General features: G+C 42.4%; 2 protein-coding genes across 3 annotated transcripts in view; both read right to left on the reverse strand.

The window, feature by feature from the left end:
* On the reverse strand, window positions 1–18,574 carry sypb (synaptophysin b). 2 transcript variants are annotated; one of them, XM_071545815.1, is made up of 8 exons: window positions 18,566–18,574; window positions 11,142–11,159; window positions 9,540–9,605; window positions 3,114–3,238; window positions 1,641–1,839; window positions 1,326–1,517; window positions 869–1,196; window positions 1–54 (listed from the first exon to the last, which is right to left on the reverse strand). In XM_071545815.1, exons 2-7 carry the CDS (start codon window positions 11,157–11,159, stop codon window positions 900–902), a joined length of 897 nt encoding a protein of 298 aa, XP_071401916.1. In that variant the 5' UTR covers window positions 18,566–18,574; the 3' UTR covers window positions 1–54; window positions 869–899. The 2 variants fall into 2 exon arrangements, with proteins under 2 accessions (XP_071401916.1, XP_071401915.1); XM_071545814.1 differs by lacking the exon at window positions 18,566–18,574 and having other exon boundaries at window positions 11,142–11,223.
* LOC139666598 (voltage-dependent L-type calcium channel subunit alpha-1D-like) overlaps window positions 12,769–27,751 on the reverse strand; it is a 19,965-nt gene continuing 4,982 nt past the window's right edge. The window contains exons 8-47 of the mRNA XM_071545886.1: window positions 27,637–27,740; window positions 27,328–27,470; window positions 27,089–27,157; window positions 26,938–27,001; window positions 26,801–26,827; window positions 26,502–26,662; window positions 26,186–26,411; window positions 25,715–25,922; window positions 25,457–25,577; window positions 25,245–25,317; window positions 25,019–25,082; window positions 24,846–24,903; window positions 24,643–24,739; window positions 24,322–24,451; window positions 23,981–24,040; window positions 23,709–23,815; window positions 23,336–23,423; window positions 23,073–23,180; window positions 22,886–22,938; window positions 22,653–22,799; window positions 22,347–22,548; window positions 22,063–22,221; window positions 21,856–21,966; window positions 21,661–21,744; window positions 21,135–21,155; window positions 20,800–20,934; window positions 20,612–20,677; window positions 20,252–20,343; window positions 19,958–20,117; window positions 18,662–18,789; window positions 18,471–18,567; window positions 17,763–17,865; window positions 17,521–17,622; window positions 17,104–17,228; window positions 16,593–16,942; window positions 15,986–16,129; window positions 15,112–15,512; window positions 14,526–14,635; window positions 13,680–14,012; window positions 12,769–13,167 (exon numbers count right to left, since the gene is read on the reverse strand). Coding sequence (XP_071401987.1) covers window positions 12,961–13,167; window positions 13,680–14,012; window positions 14,526–14,635; window positions 15,112–15,512; window positions 15,986–16,129; window positions 16,593–16,942; window positions 17,104–17,228; window positions 17,521–17,622; window positions 17,763–17,865; window positions 18,471–18,567; window positions 18,662–18,789; window positions 19,958–20,117; window positions 20,252–20,343; window positions 20,612–20,677; window positions 20,800–20,934; window positions 21,135–21,155; window positions 21,661–21,744; window positions 21,856–21,966; window positions 22,063–22,221; window positions 22,347–22,548; window positions 22,653–22,799; window positions 22,886–22,938; window positions 23,073–23,180; window positions 23,336–23,423; window positions 23,709–23,815; window positions 23,981–24,040; window positions 24,322–24,451; window positions 24,643–24,739; window positions 24,846–24,903; window positions 25,019–25,082; window positions 25,245–25,317; window positions 25,457–25,577; window positions 25,715–25,922; window positions 26,186–26,411; window positions 26,502–26,662; window positions 26,801–26,827; window positions 26,938–27,001; window positions 27,089–27,157; window positions 27,328–27,470; window positions 27,637–27,740 — 5,238 coding nt within the window. The 3' untranslated portion in view covers window positions 12,769–12,960. The remainder of the gene's footprint in view (window positions 13,168–13,679; window positions 14,013–14,525; window positions 14,636–15,111; window positions 15,513–15,985; window positions 16,130–16,592; window positions 16,943–17,103; window positions 17,229–17,520; window positions 17,623–17,762; window positions 17,866–18,470; window positions 18,568–18,661; window positions 18,790–19,957; window positions 20,118–20,251; window positions 20,344–20,611; window positions 20,678–20,799; window positions 20,935–21,134; window positions 21,156–21,660; window positions 21,745–21,855; window positions 21,967–22,062; window positions 22,222–22,346; window positions 22,549–22,652; window positions 22,800–22,885; window positions 22,939–23,072; window positions 23,181–23,335; window positions 23,424–23,708; window positions 23,816–23,980; window positions 24,041–24,321; window positions 24,452–24,642; window positions 24,740–24,845; window positions 24,904–25,018; window positions 25,083–25,244; window positions 25,318–25,456; window positions 25,578–25,714; window positions 25,923–26,185; window positions 26,412–26,501; window positions 26,663–26,800; window positions 26,828–26,937; window positions 27,002–27,088; window positions 27,158–27,327; window positions 27,471–27,636; window positions 27,741–27,751) is intronic.

Raw genomic sequence — 27,751 nt, forward strand, 5'->3', positions numbered from 1 at the left:
GTGTGGAGATGCAGGTGGCGGTCAAGAACCACACTCCAAAATCACAAGGTCACCCTGTGAAAAGAGGGAGAGAAACAAGAGACAGGGGAAGGGGAAAAATATTAAACAACCATCAAAGGTCATTTTATATGAATTGCATGTTGAATACATAAATAAATACTGTAAGGCCGATATTTTTAGACTGATGTCGCCGAAAGCAGCTACTTTGTGCCGATATTCAGTGTATTTAAATTTGACCATTTTGATGCCAGAGAATTACAATTATTCAGTGTTTTTCCCAGGATTTTATTCTTGTCAGGGCGGAAAAGCTTTTGAAAGCATTTAGAACATCATGTGACACTAAAACGCTCCGCCGCACTTATTCAACGGCAGGCAAACTCTGGGATAGATTAGGCCTTTAAATGAAGAATTAATCTACAAAAGTATAATTGAACAATTAAATGAATAAATAAAGAAAATAAAATTCCATTGGAGGTTTTACTGACTGTTTTTATGTAGCTGTGTTCAGGGAGGAACCTCCATCATATCGGCAGTGGAAAACATGACCAATATCTGATATTTAATAAAGGCAGATATCAGCCCAATGTACTGGCAAACTGATATATTGATCTGACCCTAATAAATACAGCCATATTTCTACATGATTAAGCTTGTTGTGCTTATGATAATCAAGACAGAAAGTTACAAAAATAGAATGTATATTAAAATGTATAGAATTGCCATGCAAGACTATCACGAGCACTAAAACACATTATATATAATGTGATCTATTCCATACTGTTCTAACCAGTCCGTATAGGCTTGAATTTTGGCACAGTTCCTGGTCTAGGCTGCGGGACACGATCTGTTGATTCATCAGTCCACTCACCATCCTGTAGCTGTGGTTTGACTGGATAGGCTCACATCTGATTAGAGTAGGAGGTGGGCTGCTGTTCGTAGCCCTGGCTGTAATCTCCGCCCTCGTTGTAGCCTCCCTGCTGGCCGTAGTCGGGCTGGTAGCCTCCCTGGGAGCCGGCGTAGGGGTCCTGCTGAGCGTAGCCCTCCTGGCCGTAGCCTCCCTGGCCGAAGGAATCAGGGGCGGGCTGCTTCTCCTGAGACGGGGCGTACGTTCCGGCGAAGGCGGCCATCCAGCCGGTCTCCTTGAACACGAACCACAGGTTTCCTGCCCACAGGATCAGGTTGATGAAGCCGAAAGCCTGCGGAGCGGAAGGGCAACAGATCAGTGTTTGTTGTTGTAGTAACTTGCTTTCATGTCAACTGTTCACACAGTTTGGTAAAAATGAGAATAGAATTGGATGTCGATGTTAGGATCACCCGGGACGTACCACAGAGGTGTTGAGGCCGGACATCTTGGGGTCGTACACCTCGCGGCAGCGGTTCTCCTGCTCGTCGCAGGCGGAGATGAGGGTGGTGACTTTGTCGGGGTCGGTGGCTGTTTTCACATCCGACAAGCCCTTAGCCCAAGCACATGAAGACACCAGCCACATGAAGGTGAACACCGCCGTCACAACAAAGTCCTGTGGGTCAGCAAGGCAACATAATCATCATCACCACCACCTTTACTACCATCAAACACTCAGTATCAATTATACAACCATTAACCAATATGCAACTGAAATGTGAGGGATGCACAAACTCACAATCTGGGCCCCCTTGTTGTTTTCACGGTACTTCTCCAGCACAAAGCAGTATACAGAGAGGGCTGCCATGGAGTAGAGGAAGGAGAAGACACCGATGGTGACGAAGAACTCGGCTGAGGAGGAGTAATCCCCGACCAGGAATAGACGCTCAGGGTTCCCTCCCTTACAGGTGGGGGCATCAAAGTAAACCTGATGGAGCCTGAGAGCGGCAGCAAGAGCAGAGAGAGAGAAGAGCGAACGTGGAGGAGGAGCAGAGAAAAGAAATAATTGGTGATACAGCTCTCGTGGAAATAATGTGAAACAGCTTGTGACAGATATCACTGATCAAGGGAGGAAGGTTAAGTAAGCAGTGCTACAACACAGAGACAGGTGGTATTTCCCCTACATTCATTTGAAATATGTATTCATTGTTTCCCTTTATGCATTTTGTAATTTGGATTTGGAATGTGACAAAAATGATTCATGTGATCTGTAACGAGATACTGCAGAGGACAGTATTTTAACAAGAGGAACTTGAGCTGCCTAATGTCCCGCCATAATCACCATGATATTTTAAACATAACCAGTTATGCTAATGAGGTCATTAATTAAGCATTAATTAGCAAATATTTCTATGTCAACACACTGGTCTTCACATAACACGGCAGTATTAATATGAACTCTGTATCTTAAAGCTTTAAGGAGTTTATAGTAGTTTCAAGAAAATCATTTATATGCAAATTTACAGTAGGCTGCTCTGAAATCTAATCAGATCATCGACTTGTATGAAGTTTCTATCAAGTAGTATTGTTTTTGTGTTATATTATTCACAAGAATGTGTCTACACACACACAGACAGACGCCATCATGTCACACCATGTACAATGGTGGTGGAACATAAAAACAGAGATATACTTTCTAACAGAGCAGACATTTTAATGGGAAAAGTGGCATTTCAAACCATTTCTCCCTTGTAGTGCTGAGTAGCTCAAGGTGATTACAGTATTCATTGTTAAAACAATCTAATTATACCAATCAGCCTACATCATGAAGCCTCAGGTCAGACCAGCACAGGAAGACAAGTAAAGGCTTAGTAGTTCTGAACCAATGAGACAAAGGCCAGATAGCACAGGTTGCACTGTTATAGATGTCTATTATCTAGTGGCAATTACATGACTCTCCCTGCAGCCTCATGTCTGATATTACAGGGCGTTCAGGCTGGATGAATCAAGGTTTAACATTATATTTCATCAATAGAGGCTAACACACTTGACAAATTAATTAGCCTCCTGGTTTCACTGGTGATCTTTTAAAATTTGATATGTGATGTTTTTTATTTGTTTATACATGTTCAAATCTCACTGTTTCAAATATGTACTATTCTGTATTTTGTGCTTTATTTTGATACATGTGCTAAATGAGTATTTTCAGTTGAATGTGTTTTTGCCCATCTCTGCTACAACAGTGGCGTCACAGTAATGACAGAATACTGACCTGAATGGATATTCAAATTCTACTTCTATGCCTAGGTCACTCTCCGACCGGTTTTTACACTCAACACTCATCTTGAACATGCCGGAGTAACTGCCACATGTTGAGAAGGCGAAGATTGCAAAGATCTGCAGGAGAAAGAGGAAGGAAAAAGACACAATAAGCAAAAATGTACTTCTGTTTTATTGTATCTGACATCGAGTTACATTTGACATCCCATTGACAAATTGTGAGAAAATAGAGAATGAATCAAGTGGTGTCATTACTGAAGCGTGCTTTCTTCAGTGATTGGCTGAGCAAAGATTACATGCTGGACAACTGCTAAACTCCTATTTAGGTGCAATGATGTTTATATAAACAAAGAGCTCCAGTGTAAAACAGGCGACTGCACTAAGTTCACACTGAAAACCACAGACGCTTTTTTCCATCTGCAACGTCTCAAGCAAACCAACGTTCCACCAATCAAGGCAAACTGCTGACAAAGGCACACAGAGTGCAAATCAATGCAGCGCTATCGCCAGGTTACAGAGCAGGGGCTGCACCTGTTGCCATGGTTACAACTGCATTTAACATATATGTGCTTGTGCAAATGCTGTTTTCTGTTGTTATAATAGATGTTTTTTGTCTGCTTTTTTTTTTTGCTCCTGAAGATACTGCCTGTTTATCATTTCAGGTGCGTACAGTTCATTGTTCTTCAGCTCCCACCTATAGTCAAGTGTTCTGCACAAACAAACACGTCTAGAGATAAACTCACTCTCACACACAGCAGATTAGTCAAGTCAGACTATTTTTACCACACCCTCCCTACACTGCAGGCCAGATCCGATTGGATGGAAAATCCGGCTATTAATCTGACTGAGGTGCTCTACCATCTGTCACCAAACACAAGCACTACAAGCTACTGTAAAGCCAGTCACAACACACACACACACACACACGTGAGCTCGTATGCACACACACACACACACACACACACACACACACACACACACACACGTCACTTCCTTCTTACCACTTAGTCTTGTAGTACAGTCTACCTGCTGCAGGCATCAACACACTAAACTATTTACAGTAATCTGTTAGCCAATGTGAGTCGAGGGCTGTTTTGCTGGATTTACCCACAGTAGCTGCCTAAAGCGGACATTGTGGCAATAGCTTTACTCATCCATCCCTGTTCCCGCAGGGGCATTTGATTTTCTAGTGTCCTCTCTCTGCACCAAACAGAACATCCACTGCTCCAACACCTTCTCTTCTTCTTGTTGTTGGGAAAAACGCCAATTAACAGGTTTTAATAATCAATGCAGATGAGCGTAGATGTGATGAAAGTGGCAGTGTTAGTGTGTGAGAGGGGGGTTGGTACTGCTGACATACAGCACAGTATATTACCAATTTCAAGGAAAGGTGGCAAAGAGAGAGAGGATATGCCATCTGCAGTGAAGCCTTAGAGCTGAAATCCACCTCAAGACACATTTTCTACATTATTCCTATGATCTTAGTTCAAACAATATTCTGCTATCAACAAGAGGGGCAAATTTGGAGCTACTACACTGAGACTGTCTTACAGAATATTTGAGCTTCGTTACATTGTAGTGCCTGAATGTATGAACTAGGAAATGTCCCTGTAAATTCATCTTGGATACTGCCACCTTGTCCACTAACTTGGTTGTCCATTCACTCTGTGAAGCAGCTACACGGCTTTTAATAATGTCTTAGCTCTCGTTTCAACCTTTGAGAGAATCTTGTTCATGCTCACAAATCCAAACTGAACTGTATAAGACTACAGGAATAGACAGCAGAATATGAGTCCCATCTAGATAGGATTTTCCCTTTAAATTCAATTCAGAAAAACAGGATGTAACTCTGTAGCAATAGCATTGCAATTTATCATTACCCTTGCACAACCTATCACTACTGCAATGTCAGCACAATCCTGTGCACTTAAAACCTTGCACATTGACATTTTCATCTTCAGAAATTTAGATTCTGCAATGACCAAAATCTATTTCATGCATCATTCTATTTAGTATAACCACCTCATGGTCCTGCATGTTTTCTGCAGATATTTCCATCAGCTCCCAGTCTCCATATTACGCTCAGTGTAGTCAAGAATTAATTTCTGTGCATACAGTTTCCCTCTGAGACACGTATAGGATTACATTTCACAAGTGGGATCAGTATGCAGGTCGACAGCATACATGTTGGGCCTTGTTGTCTTCTTCAGGGACAGTTTGGCAGGGATGAACACTCACTGTAAGAGGGAGTGGATTCTCTGGTTGATGATCTCTCCACCAAGCCGCTGCCTTAACTCAATCATACTGAAATGATACAATGATTTAAATGACATCATTTGAATCATATGAAGAGGGTATGACAGATGGTAAATAAGGTAAATATGCACATGTTCTTGAAGAGTTTTACTTGTAAATGGAAATTAAGCTTTTTAGAACATTCATAGTTTATAACCGAAATTAAAGGCTTATTTTGTTGTTTATGAACATTACAAATGCAAAAAAAAAACAAAAAAAAAACTGTACCACCTCAAATTGCATGTAAAAGTCACACTGTCAGTCTCTGTATCAAAAACTAAGGCAATAAAATTCAGAGTGAAAAACAAAAATCAATCAATAAATCACTATCCAAACAAAACCAGCACTGAGCTTCAACAGGAGGCGCCGTACCACAATGATGGGCTGGGCCTTTAAGGTGATGGATGACTGGATGGAGGAGTGATGGAGGAGGAAGGGAGAGGGCCAGCCAGGCTGAGAAAAGAAATGGCAGCAGACTGCGTGTTAGGTGCCATGGTAACGCTATTGGCAGCATCACACACAGGAGGCAGAGTCTGGTTTCTACTGCTGCTGGTATGCTGGGTAGCTGTCGTGTGCTTCGTCTGTGCTGAGAAACACACATTTTTGCACACAGACAAACGATCTATACCTTCTACTGTCTTTCTCAGGCTGTCTTTCAGTCTCCCTCTCTCTCACACACAAAACATACGAGGGTTTGAAGGCTGATACACACGACTGATGTCGGCAATAGCCAATAATTTGTGTCGTGACCATATTCATATTCAAAAAATCACAAGTATTCAGTGTTTCACCCTGATTTTTATTCTTGTCAGGGTGGAAAAGCCACAGAATCAGCATTTAGACCATCATGTGACACTAAAACTCTCCTTTGAAACCCAGACTGATTAAATCCTTTCAGGTGGGTTAGCAGCTCTTTAAGGCAGGCTGACCCACCACACCCATTCAATGGTAGGAGAAACTCTGGGATACATCAGACCTTAAGAATGAAAAAAGAAAATACAATAAACATAATTATGTATTTATTCATTGATTAAATGAATAAAATGTGCAAAGAAAACAGAATTTAATATCAGGTTTTACAGACTGCCTTATGTAGCTGTGTTCAGGGAGGAACCTCCATCTTAGCAGCCACATGGTATATTTAATAAGAAGCCAATATCGAGTCACTATATATTGGCAAACTAATATGTCGGTCTAATCCTAATGCATACCAGCGCACGTGCAAACACACACACACACACACACACACACACACACACACACAAATGCAACGCAGTGGAACAATTAACTAAGAAATAAACATATACTTTCTGAAATAGCCTCAAACCTCAGGGAAGCACTGAGCAGCTGTACAAGCCTTCCACAGAGGCACTTGAGTAATAACCACAGAGAGCCATGATTGCCTTTGCTGAATAGCAAAAGATCCCTGAGCTACTACAAAACCAACAGCCTTGGTTATACATTAGGGACTGCGCCAATGCGAATAAGGCCCTCATTTCATGTTCTTATCTGAGAAACAGACATTTTTTTTTGTTTGCTGAACAACCATGCAGGGAGTGAGTCACAGACTAGAAATTTGAATGCAGGTGAAATTCTTGTTTAAGATAGCAGAGTGCCATCTTGTAGCGGCGGGAGCAGGGGGCTGTTTTTAGGTGCTGTAGACGCTCCGGTTGAGCTCCACATCAGCTTTATTTGGGAATTCAATGTCTTCCAGCATCCATCAAATCTAGGCTTTGTCAGCACTATTCCCCAGAGTGGGAGCAGGGCGGGGAGGTGGGCAAAGCTACATGAGTCACACATACAGGGACACTCTATTTTAATATCACACACACACAAACACATAGCAAATGGTCCGCACAAACTATCACAAATATGTGTCATTTTCATGCTCATATTCAGAGAACTTGGGAAAAAAAATCACCAAATCACACATCCTCACCCCCACATACTGGACTCGCCTACACTGATCCAATCCATAGCCAGTTCCCTCTAAGAGCAGGGAAGAATTGCCTACAGTCTGCATATATGGGGATTCAAAAGCACAGGATTTCATTCATATCAATCATCAAATAAGAAATCACTGGGGATATAAACTGATCAGCATTTCTCAAGTATAGAAGGAGGCAACATGGGACAAATATAAGAATGTGAATGCAAGCATCGCTGACAATTACTGTTTTGCATTTTTTTTTCTATGAAAGCATAAGAGAGAAAGAGAGACGACCGGCTGCAAAGAAAATGCTGCCATGATATCTACTAAATATACAATGAATCAGGTCACAGACAATACATGTATAGGGTTGTAATGGGTTGGCATTGGGTTTGATTCTACTATACACAAGCATCCCTCTCTCTGTCTCTTCTTCTCTCTCTCATTTCCTGCCTCTCTTCACCGAACACTGCCTCAGAAACTAGAAAAATACTTGAGAAGGGTGGATCCCCCATCCTAAAAAAAAACACGCTATGATGCTGGTAATGCATGCCCATATTAATCCAGAGGGAGCAGCGGCTCCAGCAGCTCCTCCACTAGTCTGACGTTGAGACACGCAGGCTCTCTGACAGATGATTCATGGGCCCTGGCCTCCTGAGCGTGGCTGCTGATTGGCCGGTCGGCTCGCTATGACCCAGGGAGGCAGTGATGAGATGCTGGCACACTCACACAGCTCCAGGGAAGGACTACAGAGTCATGCAGTACACCCATGTGCTAAAACTCCCTGCACGCCTCGGACTCTTCTCTGGCCTATCTGCATAGCCCATTACAGCGTCTGCGTTCCTTTGGCACATATGTTTTCATCTAGGTTGCAATAAGTGTGTTTTCATGCTGAGGATGAGAAATACTGAGATAGAGAGCCACCATTTTGTTAACCCTTCAGCCCCTTCTGTGTGAGCATGCTCTTAATGGAGGACATATGGGCGACAGCACATTATACTGAGATATTTGTGATGCTTTGCAGCACCATCTATGCCATTTGTTTTGAGTATAGCATAATAATCTGTAGTGTGTGCGTGTGTGTGTGTGTGTGTGTGTGTATGGCTTTTAACCATGTTGGAGACACAGTAACTTAGAGAAGAAAAGAGCAACATCTACATCTGCTCTTGGTTTGCCTTGGGTGTATCTAAATAAATGGAATTGCAAACATTGATAAATCTACCAAATATACCAGTCAATGCATTATCTGACTATAAACAGGGTGTGTGTGCGTGTGTGTGTGTGTGTGTGTGTGTGTGTGTGTGTGTGTGTGTGCGTGTGTGTGAAGTAGGCCCTGTTTAATGATATTCACACAACAAAAATGCATAATGGGCCACTAATCAATGTTATAGAAATTTGCCAATCCTTGGACTAAATTAAATTAAATCATTGAAATTAATCCATTTATTTATTTTAAGATTTCTGTTCTCTTCATAAATTGCGCTGGTTCAATAAATAAAGAGACTATAGGGAGTCTTCTGGCCCTGTCATCTAATGGAAGGGAATGCACCCAACAAACAGGAAAAATACATTGCACTATGCACGGGTTACGCCCTCTAAGAGGGATTTGAGGCAGCCAAATCCTTATTATATTTCTCACTGGACTGACATAGTGTTACTACAACAATGACATAATACGTCCTGCTGGTTTCTCCAGCACAGACCTGCTGGTGGTGAGTGGGAGGATGGGCAGGATCATCACCATCAGGATAAAAGGGACAGCTCAGTATTAACCTCAGTAAATATTTTAATTCACATAAGCATGTAGTAATTACTGCTTAGGAGCAGCTCATGTTTCTGGAGGAAACAGAGAAGATAAAGCCCCAGAGACAAAGGGTACAACTGTGAACCTTTTTTTCTAACAGTGTAGAGAGACGACCATTTTAAAGCCTCATGCACAGCTTTATGACCTTTGTGTGACAGAAGGGCACAAATCTGTCAGCACAGGACACGCCATCATTATTTATTGTAAACAACCATACCATGCCAAGTAGTTTATCCATTCTAATATTTTCTTCTGTGAAAATATTAGATGGTGTGTTGGTAAGGTTACATTTTTCAAACATTGAAAATAGTCTTACATTAGGCCTATGCCCACAACTATTATGACATTATTTGCAATTACCAAAGAAATATGGAAAATAGAGGACTTACCCATTGTAGAACCTTTATAAATCCCAAAGGCTGCTTGATTATTGTGAACTGCCCTTGGGCCACCAACTGTCAAAACAAAAATCAGCAATCAGCACTGGAGTTTTCTAACATATTTTAGTGATTTTGACCCCTTCTGCATAAAATCAGTCTCTCAGTGGACCGGACAGCAGGAGGTGAGATGAGAAAGAGTTAGATGATTAAAAACATGATAAAGATTTGAACCTAATTACCTCACAGCCTAACAACAGGCCTGGCCTACTGCTGGCACCTGCAGGGTGTTTATTACTTACCAGCCAATCCAGCTCAGCAAGGCAGTGAACAAGGTGATCCAACTGTCTCTGCCAAAGCTGCCATTTTTGTACAAAATGGTGTAGGCTACACCTACAGTAATACTGATGCTCACTTAAAACGCGCCATGGAGCGCGCTGTGATATGGGCGCGCGTAGGACGCTAGATGGCGCTGATTTGCACGTGCCGTTACAACGCCATCTAGCGTCCTTTGGGGCTAGTTGCGTGTGTGTGCGAGAGAGAGAGAGAGAGAGAGAGAGAGAGAGAGACAGAGAGAGAGAGAGAGAGAGAGAGAGAGAGAGAGAGAGAGCCCCTGACAGCATTACAATTAGACAAAGCTGCTTATCATACTGTTTTCTCTGTGTCCAGCTGAACACTTGACAGCAGCCTTTATTAGAAGAGAATCTCGCCTCAATCAGGCTTCTTCATTTTAGAGGGGAAAGCAGCCTATGCGCAGGTGAATGCGACACCGCAAAGAAGGCGGTGTGTCCCTCTGTGCATCAATAAATGGCCGCACAGGAGCAGGCGGTAGTGATGGTTTTCTCTCAGCCCGAGGCTGTAGGCTACTTTTACCCTGCGCCTGTCGCCTGACGTTCATTCTCTAGCTGCTGTTTGCCAAACATCCATATTAAACAGATGACGCACGACGGCAATACTGACAAAATGCTGTTTTGGACACTGATTTCCTCATATAGTCTGCGCTTCATTTCCAGTAAAGCCTTGTTGGCTTTATCACAAACCATACCGCTATCTGAGAGATGATGTGTCCGTGGCCACAGAGATTCATTAGATTGCTCTATTCTGTGTCAGGCCTACTGCGGTTATCCGATAACACAGAGGGCCTTGGAAATTAATCAGATTCATGTTTGCTATCTTAGCAACAGCGGGCTAATTGAGATGTCGCCAGTCTAAATCAATTAGCTGAATCACTCGGGATAATAGGCTACATCCTCTCCGTCCATAGCGAAATGTCATTGCTGCAGCAATCTTTGGACAACCAACACATTTTTTGGACTGTCAGCGGGCCGCTGTATCATATCGACTGCAGCACTAGTGCAAAATTACCCAATTACACCGCGGTCTGTAGCGCCATAGGATCATTGCAGTGTTTAGATAAATATCTAAATTACAATTCAAAGACATTGAAAGCCCTGCATTTCAACCTAAAGGTCGGCGGATTTATGAGAAAAAAATACATCTATAGGCCTATTAAAGTGCACGGCAATGGAAAAATGGGCAGGTAAAAATCACAATAACATCAGATACAAAAGAAAACAATATAAAAATAGATGATTTCCCCCCCCAAAGCCTTACCTGGTTTACAACATCCATCTTGGCCGCTTACTCGCCGATAAGAGGATCAGAGGGGCGGCGGGAGCGCAGCGTCTCATCCGGAACAGCCCACGGGAGGAAGACGACGAGGAGGAAGAGCGGGACTGCGTCACGGGCTGGTCCAGGGCATGTGAAGCGTTGCACGTCAGACAAATCATTCGACGCGGAGTAAAGACGAGCCGAGTCGCCCGTCCAATCACAGCGTTGCTTTATTCTGAGGGAGCGACTGAGATTGCCCGGGGTTATAATAAGGGAACGAACGCATGGAGACTGTTCACGCATTAGTAGACAGGGGCGGTGATGTAGTGGCAAATAAAAAGGTGGGTAAACTACACGACCTGCAGCTGGTGAGCATTATGAAGCAACACAACCGCCAACATAAACAAGAATCAATTATGTTTTCAGAACATTATGCTTTTCCCCTTATCTTTATATAACTCACATCAATTTGATTCTATCTTGTAAGATGTATAATATGAATTTACATCATAAAAAATTAAAACTGATGTGTAAACTGTATTCTGCAAACAAAAGGTTGAGTAAATTGAGTTTAGGTTCTGCAATACATCCTTAGACAGGGGTATAGAGGAATATTTGATGTTTAAATTTAACATCAAACAACAGACACCTAAACTGGTTATATCAGATTATTTTGTGCACACAACCATTTTATGAGAATTTGTTAATCTTGAATAGAAGAGCTGAAACCCAGATGTTCTCCATCTGCCAGCCCACTAATGGCTGCTTATGTAATTCACACTTTTAATATGCTTTTGTTCGTCAAGATCAAATGAAGCACTGCTGTGACCAAAAAGTCATTAGAAAGTCACTAGAGGCATATCTGAGGTGAACTACACTATTTGCAATGATACTGCTGCACATGAACAATAATAATAAAAAAAAACATAAATTTGAGAAAAACATGATACCTTTATTGTCCACATAGGATAACCTACCTGTCAAACAGGTTAGAAGTCACAACAATCCAATAGTCTTTTTTTTTTTTTTATTAATTTTTGCTATGATTTTCAAGATTTTGCATGTTGTATCTTAGAGGATATTCAATATTCAGTATATTCAAATATTTCTCTAAAATAGCTACTGCTAATGTCGCTTTGTTGTTGGACTTATACTCCTGATATGACACTCATAAATCAGTTTTTATGATCTATGGTTACAACTGGAGTTCATCTGTGTAATAGACAAAGTATCAATGTTTTATTGTACTAATGTTTTAATGTAATATATTTTTACACAGTTTATGTGCCATGGTTGCAACTGCAAGTATGTAAGTAGGTGTATAAAGTGACAAGTCAAGTACAGTACAAAATGAGAATACAATGCAAAAAAAATTGTCCTTTTTCATAATAATGCTAAAATACTTGATCCAGAGAAACTGTTTGTCATAGAAACCTTGTTGAGCTCTCAAGCTCAGTGTGTGTGTGTGTGTGTGTGTGTGTGTTTTGGCATTCACAAACAAAAGTGTATCACCTTCTAGATAACTTTTTGTCTTGTTTTCTGTGGTATGTTTTCTGCCAGATAGTGGATAACATGAGAACTATGTAAAATCGATGCTCCATCTGTGTTGCATCATTCCTACACAGGTCCAGCTCCCTGAAGGCTCTCACATTAAATTACCCAGTACCACAGATCTGAGAGGGAGGTACACTCTCAAAAGCTTTTTTAGTAGAAGTTTTTTCCCCCAAAAAACAGGTAGAAACACACACCACATTAAATATTCCACCTTTTTTCAAACTTGAAACCTTACTCTCTCACACAGTTCTCTCAGTTTTGCTTGATTTCAGTAGGAAATCACACAGTTCATTTCATCCGCCAGCTCCTCCTCAAAGCGCTTAATTGACTGACTGGCGCCTCGGGCGATCAGGTCCGTGGCGGCGCTCTCCATGTCGTCCAGGCTCATGTGACAGGCTTCAGCGATCTCCCGCTTGGCAAAGTTCACAAACTTCGGGTCCCTGGCGTAGATGCCGAGTCCCTCTGATATCAAAATCTGACATGAGGCAGAAACAAAGCAAGGATGTCTTATGTCTTATGTTTACATCCATTCTCTTTCTCTCACACACACACACAGCATGAGTGTTTACTTGATATTAGCCTCAAGGTACAGAGGATTTTGTCAGCTGTAAAATCCCACAATCACTTAGCAAAATTGAAATCCCCCTGTTCACCATTGAGTATCTATTTCTGTAATACACCGAGGTATGTGGAGTTATTTCTTTATTTCTTCTATCATAATAACATGGGTAGTGTGGCAGCAAGTGGACTTGGCTTTACAGTGCACTTAGGAGAATGAGATTAGTAATAAGTATTACACATCGCTTTAGAAAAGATTTCTCTGTCTATTCGACCGCTGGACCAAACTGCTGGGTAGAAGTGATTACAAAACACTTATAATACATATATAAATTCAAGTTATACACATTGAAATCTTGATTGTTGGTTGCTGCATGGTCATGACATCCCTGCTTAGATTTCCTATAGCTTTCTCCCATGATCACTCACCGACTCGACCAGACTGTCCGCGCTGCCTCTCTCGATGAAGCCCCGGTTGATGGGTGGCATCCTCACGCTGGTGTAGGTTTTGGCCTGCTGGCCGGGGTACCAGCCGGGCCGGCTTCCTACGGGGAGGCTGGCAGAGCCTTCGCCCCACAGTGGCTGGCTGGTGCCGGTGGATTCGTCCAGCAGCATCATAGGAGTGTAGATCAGCTTGCCTCTGCGCCCCCCGGGCGCTATCATGCCCGCAACAGGAGCGCCTCTGGCTGCCGTTGTGTTGGCCCAGGAGACGGAGGACATCGAGGACACGCTGCTCGGCCGGGAGTCCAGGCTGTGCTGGTTCTGATGGAGGACAGGAGAAAATAAGATAAGGAACACTTGTGGTTGGAGGGCCTTGGTTTCTCTGTTCCCAAGACACCTAGACTTCGCCTTTTAGTTGACAAATCCAAAGTTAAGGGCATCAATACAGTTTAAAATATTGTGTTTGGCCATTATATCAACACTAAGGTTGGTCCTTAAATATTGGAAAAATACTACAACTTTTCACAGAATGGATGGATTTATTGAGTAAAACAACTTCATATGAAATTATGTTAACTAGAATGTTAGAGAATTATGATAAAGAAACAATAGAGACATGGAACAACTTCCTCTATTTTCTCAAAGGCTCATAAGGGCTGATTTTTTTTTCTTTTCATGTATTTTGTCTTTATTGTCATTGTTGTATTGTGTATGTATGGTTATATACTGTATGTTGTGCGTATGATGGAAAATGAAAAAAAGAAAAAGAAACTCAAATCCTGCCCTGTATACGCGTGTGTGTGTGTGTGTGTGTGTGTGTGTGTGTGGTTTTACCTGTAGACGGGATCTTGGGGACGAGTTCCCATGGTAGGTGCCTGGGATGGGGAGCTCATCAACGCTGCTCTGTGGCCTCAGACACTGGAGGTTGAAGGCAGGTTTACGGCCTGAAAACAATGAGCAGGTAGGTGTTATGAAACAAGCCTTGATACATGACAGCAGCCCTGTCCGTATGGCAGCAGTATTACTAGAGCAGGTCTGGTAATGTAGTTTTTACCGGAGCGATTGAGTGATTTCAATCCCGTACAGATCAAGGTTATTTGTGATTATTACAGAGCGTGCGTCACCGCAGGAGTAATAGTTACCAGGCAAGTAACTTGGTGTTTTTCACCTCCCACGTCCTCTCTGTAAATTCTAGTACCCTCTGGATTGATGGTTGTGATTATGATGATATGATATGATGATACCCCCCTCAGTTATTTATGGAAATAATAAAGTAAATCATAATGCCGTCCAGATCATTTCTTAAATCACTGACGTGTAATGTAGGCTACTAAATTACATCACTAAACTAGTCCTACAATACTAATCCTGTCCTCCAGGGCTCAGAAAGGAAAAAATCACAGGATAAAATGTTTCTCACCTGTGGGTATGGAAGGAAGGAGGCGTCGTCTGACAAACCGCGAGTCACTGTGGTCATTTCCATTGTAGCCGTTTCCATTGTAACCACTTACAGTGCTGCCATTTCCATTGAAGATGCTCATGGCCACGCTCCCATTATCATTGGTGCTGATGATGCTACCGTTCCCATTGTAGCCCATGTCACTGTATCCGTTCCCATTATAAATGTTTCCAGTGTATGGTGGGCTGCTTGCAGTGACACTCCCTCCATTCATGTTGGTGCCATTGTAACCATGGTCAACTAAGCCACTGCTGTCATGATTGCCATAGTGCATTTCTCCTATGCTGCTGGCTCTTTCCAGGCTCTGTCCATGGTAGCCTGTCTCAGACGGCACAGGAGAGACAGCCTCTGGATACACATACCTACAAATTAAAAACAAAGAATTTCAGCACAGAATTTCATCTTTTTTTTACATTTTTAATTATGCATATTTACCGTCTAGTAGGGATGAGGGACAATATATATTTAAATTCAATATATCGCAATATAAAAATGTCACAATACGTATCGTGGGGCAGAAAAATGAATTGCAATATTACATTTTATTCACAAGCTCTCCATTGAAATTACATTATTTACAGCTTGTAATGACATTTTTAAATTGTTGTTTACATTCTAGCAAGCGAATGGCATTGCATTTGTGTCTCAGAAATATACATAATTTTGCAGTCTTACTTTTGTTATCACTGAACTTTTATTTATTACATCGTATCGTGGTCGTATTGAATCGTGAACTCGATATCGCATATCGAATCATATTGTCAGATAAGCATATCGTCCCTTCCCTACTGTGCATACTGAATCTCTCTCTCTCACTGTCTTGCTTGTGCCTTACCTGTCGGCCGATGCTATGCTTGCTGCATCCACTTCACTGTAAAACACTTGATCAGCTGTTTCGGTTGTAGCAGCCGCCACTGCTTCTTCACCTAGAAACTCTCCTCCACCTCCTGTTATGTCTGGGGAAGGAGGGGGCAGCTCACTGATGGAGTCCACCCTGTTTGTTGGAGGGGGGGAGGACAGGCACATTAGAAAATAATTGAAATAGTCAAAACATACAGTACTGACGTAGACACACAATTTTCAATATTTCACTGTTTTCCACATTTTAGAATAATAGTAAAGACATCAAAACTATGAAATAACAGAAACAGAATTATGCAGTGACCAAAAAAGTGTTAAACAAATCAAATCTTATACTTCAGATTTTAGATTCTTTAAAGTAGCTGCCCTTTGCCTTGATGGAAAGGCAAAGGCTTTGGAAAGAAATTCATACATAGGCATCAACTTCACTATTTGTCTAAAAAACAAATTTCAAGCGTTTAAGCATATGCCTTCAGATCAAAATGGCTTTAAGATGATGAAAAACATACAATCAGGTGTGTCCAAAGGTTTGACTGGTGGTGTGTGAATTTATACATGATGTGGTGAACACAGAAACACACCTGGTGGTCAGGGGCTCGGCCCTCACAGGCTGCTCCGTCACCACGCTGCTGACGCCCGAGAGCTGGGACTCGGGTCTCTGGTTCTCAGGAAGGCCCATCACCTGCGTCGTGACCACGCCCCCGTTCCGCATCTTGGGCTCGGGCTCGATGAACGCGGTCGCCTGCTCGATCAGCATCTCTATAGGCGGCATCGGGGTGCTGGCGGGCGTGTTCGCCACCGAGGTTCCGGCCTCGCTCTCAAAAGCCTCGTCACCTGTCGCCTCTCCATCCAGAGCCTCCTCTTCCTCCATGTCACAGGCCATAGCCAGGCGCATCTCTGGAGCCAGGTCCTGCAGCGTCCGCAGCCCTTGCTGAGTTCACAAACACACACACACACACACACACACACACAAACGCATGCACACAAACATGCACGTAAGCGTACACATATACACACAAAGAGTTAATAATTGTCCAGCGAACACCCACAAAGTATTTGCACAGTTAAAACTGTAACCTAAATTTTGTTCACCTGGAGAGAAGCTGCCTTGTCCTTCCTTTTTGATTTCCTCTCCCTCTCCTTTCTCTTGCGGAACTTTTTAAAATAGTCCTGGATCAAGAAGCTGGCATAAAATTTCCCACAAGTCACCTCATCCCCTGACAAGGAAAAGAAAAGTGTGAGAAAAGGTCGTATAGGATTCAAGAACTGGACAAAAGAAGTGGAACTTCATGAAATTCAATAACATATACTAGTTGCTTGGATGATGAGATTGGTATCAGTCTTAAATGCTGATAGACACATTTTTGAAAATCGATTCTCTTCTGATACAAGCATGTTAGTGTCAGAAGCAACGAGTGCCTTTGATAGTGAAAGCTTTATTTAGAAAGATTTCTCCTTTCACTAATTCCTCATCATGGTTCACAGCCAGGCAGCATTTCTCTGGTTTACCTCTAGGGGGAGGAATGATTTCATCGAGGAGCTTGGGCTTTGTGCGCTTCCAAAGCTTCTTAATGATCAGCTTCAGCTCTTCATTCTGCTGGTCAATGGGACCTGAGGGGAGAGATACATACAGCAAATCCTTTGAGGAAAACAACACACTAATATCTCTGGGCCAGGTAGTCCTGTGCAAATGCAATTAATCGTGTGTGCGTGCGAGTGGTGTATGAGTGTGTATGTGTAAGAGGCCTCACCCTCTGTCTTAATCTTGAGTGAGGTGCGCACTAGGGCAAACAGGGTGGCGTTGAAGGTGACGGTCCCATCGGCATGCAGCGGCACATTCATAGCAACCAGTCTCTGATAGTACAAGAGGAGGAGATAGAGTGAGAGAAGAAGGAGGGAAAGAGAGGGGGAAGGGGGGATTAATTGGATTGGCAGGGGGACATGAAGGATGCAGTCCAGACCTGGGCAGCAGCTAAATACAACTGACAGGTTGAATGTGTTGAGGGCTCACTGAGTAAAACAAGACAATGTGTGAAGAAAGACTGAATGCGTCAAATGAAATAATTTAAATTACAAAGTTTACTTAAAACGTATCTGTTGGTTGCTGCACATTCAATACCTGTCTACTGAATAATGATCAGGTGGTTTAAAAAGAGCTTTCCTTAATCCAGGAAACTGCTAATTAGCTAGATTATCCTCTGTATACGCTCTGAGCCAAACAATAACTGAATTCCTTTGCATTTAATGTTTTCAGTTCAGTTGGTCCAAATGAAAATCTTGTATTTAGGATATTCAACTCAAGCAGTTTGCAAAATGCACAAACCTTGATCCATAACAAGTAAAGAGAAAGTGAAACCATATAAAATTAAAGTTGATTGATGCACTTAGTTAAAGCAACCACTAAAGTAAAACTTGCCTCACCTGTTCATAGTGTGCAGCGTTAAATGGGTGTGACTTACCTTGCAAGCCACACGATGAGGACACAGTTTTCCAAAACCAAGAGGGGGCTGAATCCTGCGCAGCATGGTGACGACATCGATGTGCTTTATTCGACCTCTGCAACAAGCAGACAAACACAAATCAGACATTCACTACCAGCTATAAGAGAATGAGAATATTTTGGAAACAGTGAGAGGGAACCAGGTCTTACGTGGCCTCAGGGTCGTAGTCCGACCAAACTCTCTTGAACTCATCCAGGTGGTGAGTCCCCAGCACAGTCCAGTCTCTTGTCAGGTACTCAAAGTTGTCCATGATGACAGCAATGAACAAGTTGATGATCTTGGGAGAGAGATGGGTGGAATAAATCTTTCACAACTACTGTTTGTGAGCAACAAATTGCTTGTAATACAATAGAAGATATAACTGATAAAAAATAAATACTAACTGTAATCATCAAAACATTTTCAAGGCTGAAACAGAATTTACACATCCTTTTACATAATTCAAAACACTGGTTATTTATAGTTGCACATTATAAAGTTTTTCAAATTACAGTATGTGAGTTTGATTTTAAAAAAAAAAGTAAATTTAACTTCATATTCTATAGATCTTTGAGGCAAATTAATCTAAAAGTGACTGTAAATAGTCAGAATACATTACTGTATCAGTGGATTATACTGCTGATTCCAATGTTAAGCAGGTAATCAGTAATCTGTAACACATCTGTAACTACATTTTGCTGCATTTCCCAATCCCTGCCCTTTTCACCACAGGTCTGCTACAGAACAGCTGAAAAAACTAACAACTCCTACATACAGCTGTTCCCCTTTTTGCCCACATCCTTCTCAGCTTCTATACTTCCGATTAGGCTCTGTTCTGCTCTCGCACAGATTCCAGGATTAAAGTAACCTCCATTTAACCTATTTAATATCTGAAAATAGCCTTGAGGTCGCAATAATGTTCCCAAAAACATTTTTTTTCCTTTTTAAATCAGGGTTTTGCATAGTTTCACTGGCTAGATTAGATAAATCCCAGGGTGTGGGAGTGTGGTGTTAACATTCAACATGCATCCAGACTCACAGGCTCTCTGATCAACTGAATCTAAATGATAGAACTGTTTCCATCTGTTATAAAGAGGCTGTCAAAGGGGGGGTGGGCAACGATGGAAACCAGAATCACTGATACTAATACTAATAACACAGACAAACCCCATGAGGCAGAGAAGAAAGCGAAGAAGAAAGGGAAAGCGTTTTAAATTGCTGCTACTCTGCTGTTAGTGAATCCTCTCTCCTAATACTTTGCTCTCTACTTTCATCTGACATTGATCCCATTGGACTTAATAGTCTGTAAAACATGACTTGATTATACCTTGATTTAATTTGAGGTAGCTTCAAATGAAATCACAGGAGGCAAAGTATTTTACTATTACTACAAATGATCTCTTGAATTGACCGATAAAAAAACACTAAAATTGAAGGCATCCTTAATCCTCCTAGGCCTCTCTCACCAGGTAAGCACAGAGCATGAAGAAGCTGATGAAGTAGATGTAGGACAGGTTGCTGCCGCAGGTGAACTCCTCCCCAGGCTCGGTGTCGGCCTCGGGGTCGCAGCGTCGACCCGGCAGCGCTGCCAGCATGATCTCCTGCCACTGCTCTCCTGTGGCACACCTACAGGTAGAGCGGGAGAGACAGACGGAGATATTTAGCCATGGGAGGAGAGAAATCGAGCTGTTGTAAAAACTTTGTGAACGGTGGTGACGTTTAGCTTCTCTTTCTATATCTTTCTGCTTGGAGTGACGCACCTGAAGAGCACCAGAACAGCCATGAAGAAGGTCTGGAAGTTGCAGTTTCTGTTGATGTGTGTGTTTTCATCTATGGCCACCTTCCCAAATGTCTGCAAGGAGAACAGCGCACTTCTTACACATTGCAACTGCAGGATCAGTGTGACTGATAACAAGTAGGAGTTTGTATACTGTTCATTCTTCTACAATCTGTGTCACTTCATATCTGTGTATCAATGTCAATGTCTCTGCACATTTCACTGTGAAACTCCTCATGCATTTATTTTATCTGGCGAAATGTAACCAATTATGAATCTCAGTCTGATTAAAAGACTTGATTTGATAAAATGATACTGGATCTCTTTGACAAGAGAGACTCACCTGCATGCCGATCACAGCGTAGATGAAAAAGATCATTGCGATGAGCAGACCGACATAAGGTAAAGCCTAGGTGGGTAAAATACAAGAGCACAATTACCATAATGTTGTTTATGTGTGTCATGAATACATAGTCGACCCTTTATTTATTTAAAGCGTTATGAGAATTATTTGCACTACACTGTACTGACCTGGAGGGACTTGATGAAGGTCCAGAGGAGGGTTCGGATGCCCTCCCCTTTGCTGAGCAGTTTGACCAATCGCAAGACTCGGAACAACCGGAAGAATGTGATAGACACTTTTCCACTTTCCCCTTTACCTCCACCCTGGAGAGAAAATGTGTGGAGAGAAAAACAGGTAAATAGAAGGCCTGTGAGGAGTGTGACAGCATCAGAGAGTGAACTGAACTGAGAAAGTCAGTGTAACTGTGAGGTAAAGACTGTGAGAATAATATCTTCAAGAATAAATCCTAACCCTAAAAGTGAGCGACACATGTGGAGTTGCCATAGTTGTGTATTGGTCTCACCTCACCATGGCCGCCTCCTCCCTGGATTGATATTGCATGGATTCCACAACAAACACAGACACCATGTAGGATGAGAGACATCAAAACAACCAATGAACTAACACATCTGTCAAAAAAACACTCCAGTGAATGACAAGTGAATCAATAACATTACGCAGTGCTTCCCCTATAGTTTATGTGGCAGTGAGGATGGGGAAATGTTTAATTCTGGGACCTGGACTCACTTCTGGTCCGATTCCCAGTGTCAGTTCTAGTTCATCTTATGGTTTAGAAATGGATCTTATTAATACATCTACTAAATGTACCAGAATTCTCCTATATTTGTTTGTATTGGACTTAATGAAGGCCAGGTGATGAATTTTCAGTTTGGTTATTTCACATTTTTTTCCAATATCACAGCAGTGCTTAAATGCATGTAGAGGAAGCACTGCTACATAAAAGTATTTGAAATGTGTCTGTACACTAAACATGCTGTGATTCTACAGGTATTTTTTTGTGATTGAAACCAAAATGTGGACAAACTCACGCTAAACTCAGAAACTGCGATATCCAACACGCTCCCCACAACGATCAAAGCGTCAAATGAATTCCAAGGATCGATGAAATAGTGCTACACAGGCAGACATAAACAAAGTATCACAGTCAACGATCAATATGTCAAAGGGCAGCGGTGACAGATGCGATGAATGTTATTTTCAAAGCTGCAAGAGTGAAACCTCACATGTGCCCGGAGAGCCAGTAATTTGATGACCATCTCTACCGTAAAAACCACAGTGAAGATCATGTTGAGGATGTCCATGACGGAGGTGAATTGTTTAGACTGCTCATAATGCTGAGGGAGAAACAAACAACACAGAACCTCACATCACAACACTGACATTTGTGATATTTCTACATGTTATGTCAGAGAATCGAGCGAAAAACACACCTGAATGGCCAGAGTGAGGGTGTTGCCCAGAATGAGCACAAACATGATGTACTCAAACTGGCTGGAGTTGATGATCTTCCAGAATTTGAGCTGTGATGGGTTTTTGGGAATGTAAATCTTTATAGGCTGAGCTTTCAGTGCGTAGTACACACATTGTCGCTGGGTAGGGCAAAGAGAAGAGAGGAGAGACTCAAATACATTTATAGCAGCTTTAAGAACATGAATAATGATTCATTTGAGCGTGTTTCTAAAAGTAGATTTCAAGGCTTTGGAAAAGCACTAACTTGATTTTTGTTCAGTTCACAGTTTTTGAATTCGGCCTCTCCTTGCTCCCGAAATGTGATGATGACAAAACCCACAAAAATGTTCATCATAAAGAAGGCAATGATGATGATGTAGATGATGAAGAAGATGGAGATTTCGACGCGGTAGTTGTAAATGGGGCCCCGGTTTATGGCATTGGCATCCACGGCCTTGTAAAGGAGCCTTTAGAAAAAAATTAACAAACACAACTGTAAGGACACATTTCCTGCACAAACACACAAATTCAAAGTATCCTAAGAGAAATGTAGAGTAAAGTTGCTACTCACTGTGGCCAGCCTTCAAATGTTGACACGGTAAACAAAGCCAGCATGCCCATCAGCACATTGTCGAAGTTGAAGTCGCTGTTTTGCCAGATCCTCTCTCTCACCATGGGGTGGTTCATATCCCCGTCTTTATACACCACAAAGGTTCCCCTAAAATCCAACAGACATGCACATTTTTACGAGGGCAATGTTTGTAGAGTCCTGTATAATTTAGAGAGAAATAAAAAAAAACGTACTTGCACTCATCTGGAGTGTGTTTGGCTTCATCTGTGCAGCTGTAAAATCTTCCCTGTAACATTAAACACAGGGAAAAGTTCCATCATTAAAAATGGCCGTTGACCACTCCCTGTTTTATATCGATGGGTCAGAAAAAAGTACAGTCAGGATATAAAAAATTCTAAGTTTGAAAGCCTGTCCATGTACCTTGAAGAGCTGAACTCCAATACAGGCAAACATGAACTGAAGGAGTGATGTGACAATCAAGATGTTGCCGATGGTGCGGATTGCCACAAACACACACTGCACAACATTCTGTCAACATAAAAGCAACAAAGCCCAGTTGTTAACATCATACTATACTTTACATACACTAAATATATTGTAAATATATATTTAAAGCACAGAAGGAAGAGCAAGAAAGAGAGAAACAAACAAACAAACAATCAAACAAACACAGTGATGTTTACCTTGAGTCCCTTGGCTCTGTTGATGGCTCGAAGAGGCCTGAGCACTCGAAGCACTCGGAGAATCTTCACCACAGAGATCGCACTTGAGCTGAGAGTAGCAAAGAATTGAGAAAAGTAAAAAAAAAACGTATGACAGAAATGTGAAATAATAAAGGGTGAGAAAAGAAGGCAGAGTGGAGTGAGAAATGGAGCAAGCTTGAATCTACAGTAAGGACTTCCTTTGACTGAACACTAGAGAGTGCTACCAACAAGCCTCTGCCCTTTCAGAGATAAATCTGTCCATCCACAGCACACGGCTGCACAGCAGTGACTCCTCTCTACTCCTCTGTCAGAACTAGCCCTTTGTGTAACCTCCTGTTAGACCAGTACTCACTGGAGAAAGAAGGACATGAGCGACACGCTGACAACAAGCAGGTCAAGAAGGTTGAAGGCATTCCTACAGAAGGAGCCGGTGTGCAGAAACGCTCCATAGACTGTCATCTAGACATGAGGCAGGGGGAAACATCAAGTTAGAAAAAAGTGACGTTTACTGTTGAGGAAACTGTCGATAAAATGCGACATTCACACTCACAGTTATATGCACTTTCGAGTTATTAATGGATTTGTCACAGCCGTTTTATCAGTTTCATTCACTGTAATAATTACCTTTAGTACGATCTCCACTGTGAACACTGATGTGAATGCATAATCAGCATAGCCGAGCACCTGAGGATAACAGAACTCAGATGAGCTTTGGATTCAGTTCATTATGAAGGTAAGTATGAGCAGGGGCCTAAACGTCAATAAAGTAATATCGGGGAGCTATATTTTGCGGTGTCCAGACTCTATTCTATTCTAATTCTATTCTATTTTTCTATTTATTGAAGTATGAGCAGGCTGTCATATTCTATGGCAGGCAAGCGTGAACAGACTGAAGGGGATGACTGGATATTACAGCCTATTTGCAAGAGGAAATGCAGCAGAGGTTCTGATGTGGTCGGCCTTACAATGTTCCTGAATGAGTGGGATTTGATTGGGTCCTCAGCAGCCAGGGAAATACTACTGAGGATGATGAAGATGAGGATGAAGTTGGTGAAGTAGGGGTGGTGGATGAGGTTGTGGCAGGCCACTCGCAAACTGAGGATGGGAAGGAAATCACAGAGAAAAGTATTTCAACATGCAGTAATGTCTTAATGTGACGCTCCATGGCCCCTTTTTTGTCAATCAATGGGGAATTATGGAATAAAGTTATAGAATAAATTTTGGGATTGGAAAAGTCCAACCATACACTATACACGTTATGTGGCACATGTGCAATCTCAGATTACCAGTTTTTCTTCCCAAGGATGAAGAAGGAGCTTCCATCAGGGATCGGGACAATCTTCTCTTTGGGCCCAGAGAAGTCGGGCTTCAGCGGAGCGACTCCTACAGTAGAAGAAGAAGCATACAGAAAAGGTATGAGAGACAGTTTATGTCTTCATCAGTGTGTTCTAGTGTTTCTCCTGCAGGGTGTGATGTCCAACAGACTCACCCTCCAGCCCCTCAATGGCCCTCAGCTCCTCGTTCTCCTGCCAATCATCCTCCTCATTCTACACACAGGAAGGACAGAGGGGATAAAAAGGCACAAGATCAGCTGTTGTCTTTTTTGCATGCTTCCGTTTGTAAACGTCCAATACGATGCACGAAGAAATAAACATCCTCTACCCCTGCATCTTCATCCTCTTTCTCCTCATCTTCATCCCACTCCTCTTCCTCTTCCTTTTTCTCTCTGCAAAAACAAATGTCAGGCAACTAAGTAAAAGAAACAATACATTTATCTGTACTTAACCACACTGATCAATGTAGGAGCATTAGCAAATAAAAGGATAAGTCACTTCTGAATCTGTTTGATACCGTTGTTCACGATCCCCTTTCCTTATCTCAAACTTACTCGACTTTTTTCTTTCCGCCGCCTCCTGCCAAGTTGTCCACAGCGATAGCCAAGAAGACATTGAGCAGGATGTCTGATGTCAAAATGAAGGAGTGAACTTTGCTCCGTGTGGGATAGAAGGCTTACTGTTAATGTGCGGCTCATAAAGTAAGAACGACAGCTTAAGAAATGCATTGGTAATGTTTTGACCCTTCACTAAGTAGAAAGGATACAGTTACCGCAGACAAAGAGGATGACAAAGTAAATGCACACCACCATGTTCGGGAAGACCGGCCCTCCATAGGCCATAATGCCATCATACATGACAGCGTTCCAGTCCTCTCCAGTGAGGATCTGCAGACAGACAGACAGACAGAGAGGGACAGAGAGAGAGAAGCAGATATAACATGATGCATACAACACAATACAAAAATCATTGATGAATTGAATTAGAGAGCACAGTAGCATTGTGAGTTAGAGGTGCAAATGACCTGGAAGCAGGTGAGCAGAGCCTGGGGGAAGGAGTCAAAGGTACTCCTCTTCATCTGAGTCTCATCAAAGTTGAATTTGCCACCGAACAACTGCATGCCCAGCAGGGCGAAGATGATGAGGAAGAGGAAGAGCAGCAGCAGAAGGGAGCAGATAGCTTTCATGGAGTTGAGCAGTGAGTTTACCAGGTCAGACAAGGCCGCCCAGTGCCTGAAAAGTACAGTCAGTGGGGGATTTCAATAAAAAGCATGGGCACACGGTCAGTAAATGCACATAAAATGGATGAAATGACTGCAAAAAGGGAATGATTCAAATAACTACAGATGGAGCTAAACTCATTCAGTGGTGGAGTGTCTCTCCTATGCAGTCGATTGATATGAGATGCGCAACATCTCAATATCATGAAAGCTGCAAATGTGTGACTGAACTAAACTTTCTCCCTGTCACCTTTCTTAAACTCTGATATCAATTACCGAGTCATCTTGAATATCCTGAGCAGTCGGATGCAGCGCAGCACAGAGATGCCGATGGGCGGGATGAACTCCATCTCGACAAGCAGCGTCTCCAGGATGCCGCCGCACACCACGAAGCAATCGAAGCGGTTGAACAGCGCCATGAAGTAGATCTGCAGCCCGAAGGCGTACATCTTCATCGACATCTCCAGAGTGAACAGCAGCAGCAGGATCTTATTGGCCCGCTCTGAGGGACAAACAGAGAGGTTGGATGGGTATCAGACAAAAAAAAAAAAGCAAAGAAAGGGCTAACATGAAGGGAAGAGTGCATCCTGACCTTGCATTTCTGTGAGCCACTTGGGCTGCCCGTAATGCTCTGAGGCGCTGGCCACCGTGTTGAGGAACACCAGTAGAAGCACCAACCAGTAGAAGTTAGTGGTCTTGACTGCCACACGGCAATTCTTCCTAAATGTATGATTCAGCTGGCACAACTGATCACTATAGAAAGAGAAAAAGAAACAGTATTTTGAATGACAAAGAGCATCTGAATGAGTGAACAACTTAATCTTTGTGAAAGTGCATGCTCTCCATCTTAAATCAATCATATACTGTATATGTAACACTTGAAAATCTTACCAGAAACTGTTGGCCATCATCTTCGCCCTGAGGAAACGAGAAAACAAAAGAAACTCATGAAATGACATTTCCAAAACCTTCATGCCACTGATGTGTTGTGATAGTGAAATAATGTTGGTATTTTACTGTTGCCTTACATGAGCGAGGCACAGAAGCCGCTGTCGTCATCAAGATACGCTATGTCGTCGTCAGAGTCTGATTCTGTGGAACACATAGATAAGTCCGAGCCGTTAGAGAGAATCAAACTACATATATGAGACTTCAACAGATAAAGGACAGCCGTCATACCTCCTCCGTCCTCACTGTGTTTGTACCAGCCAAACTTCTTCATCATCTTTTTCTTGGCAATTGCAGCACCTTTGGACACATACAGAAGTGGATTACATACGACTGGAAGTATGCAGGTGTACAGTAAGTGTTTGCAGGTGTTTCCAGGGGGTTTGAGTATGTGTATGCGTGTGTGTGTGTGTGTGTGTGTGTGTGTGTGTGTGTGTGTGTGTATGTGTGTGTGTGTGTGTTAAACTAACGCTTGTTTCCTTCTTCATCCACGTCCTCGGCCTCTATGAGCCAGTCCATGTAGCCTATCATGTCCTCCTCCATCTGCTTGCTCTCCTGGGCCTTCTGCAGCTCGCCGCGTGCCACGGCCTTCTCTCTTTCCTTGGAGAACTCTCTGTGCACGTACACACACACACACACACAGATATAAAACACATAGGAAACTGTGGGAGAAGGGAGTAGTTTTAAACAATTTATATGTCTGTCAACACACAATAACAGCAAATAGAGGCCTGCAGTGCAACAGCTAACAGCATATCTTTAACTTTGGTGTCACCTACCCGCTCAACACACCCAATACAAGGTTGATAATGAAAAATGATCCAAAAATGACCAGGGAAACAAAGTAAATCCAGGGAATCTCAAAGCCGATGGCATCATTCATCTGTGCAGAGA

This window comes from Centroberyx affinis, unplaced genomic scaffold (genome assembly GCF_046629955.1).
Source record: "Centroberyx affinis isolate AG114_WGS23_722 - 3 ecotype Tasmania unplaced genomic scaffold, CSIRO-AGI_Caff_v1 ptg005062l_1, whole genome shotgun sequence".
Lineage (NCBI taxonomy): Eukaryota > Metazoa > Chordata > Actinopteri > Beryciformes > Berycidae > Centroberyx > Centroberyx affinis.

Bases quoted from the DNA above. Each gene is read 5' to 3' on its own strand.
- sypb (XM_071545815.1), bottom strand. The intron at 1,840-3,113 runs GTCAGTATTCTG...TGCCGCTCTCAG, and splicing joins GAATTTGAATATCCATTCAG to GCTCCATCAGGTTTACTTTG. The intron at 1,197-1,325 runs GTACGTCCCGGG...TCCGCTCCGCAG, and splicing joins CCGGCCTCAACACCTCTGTG to GCTTTCGGCTTCATCAACCT.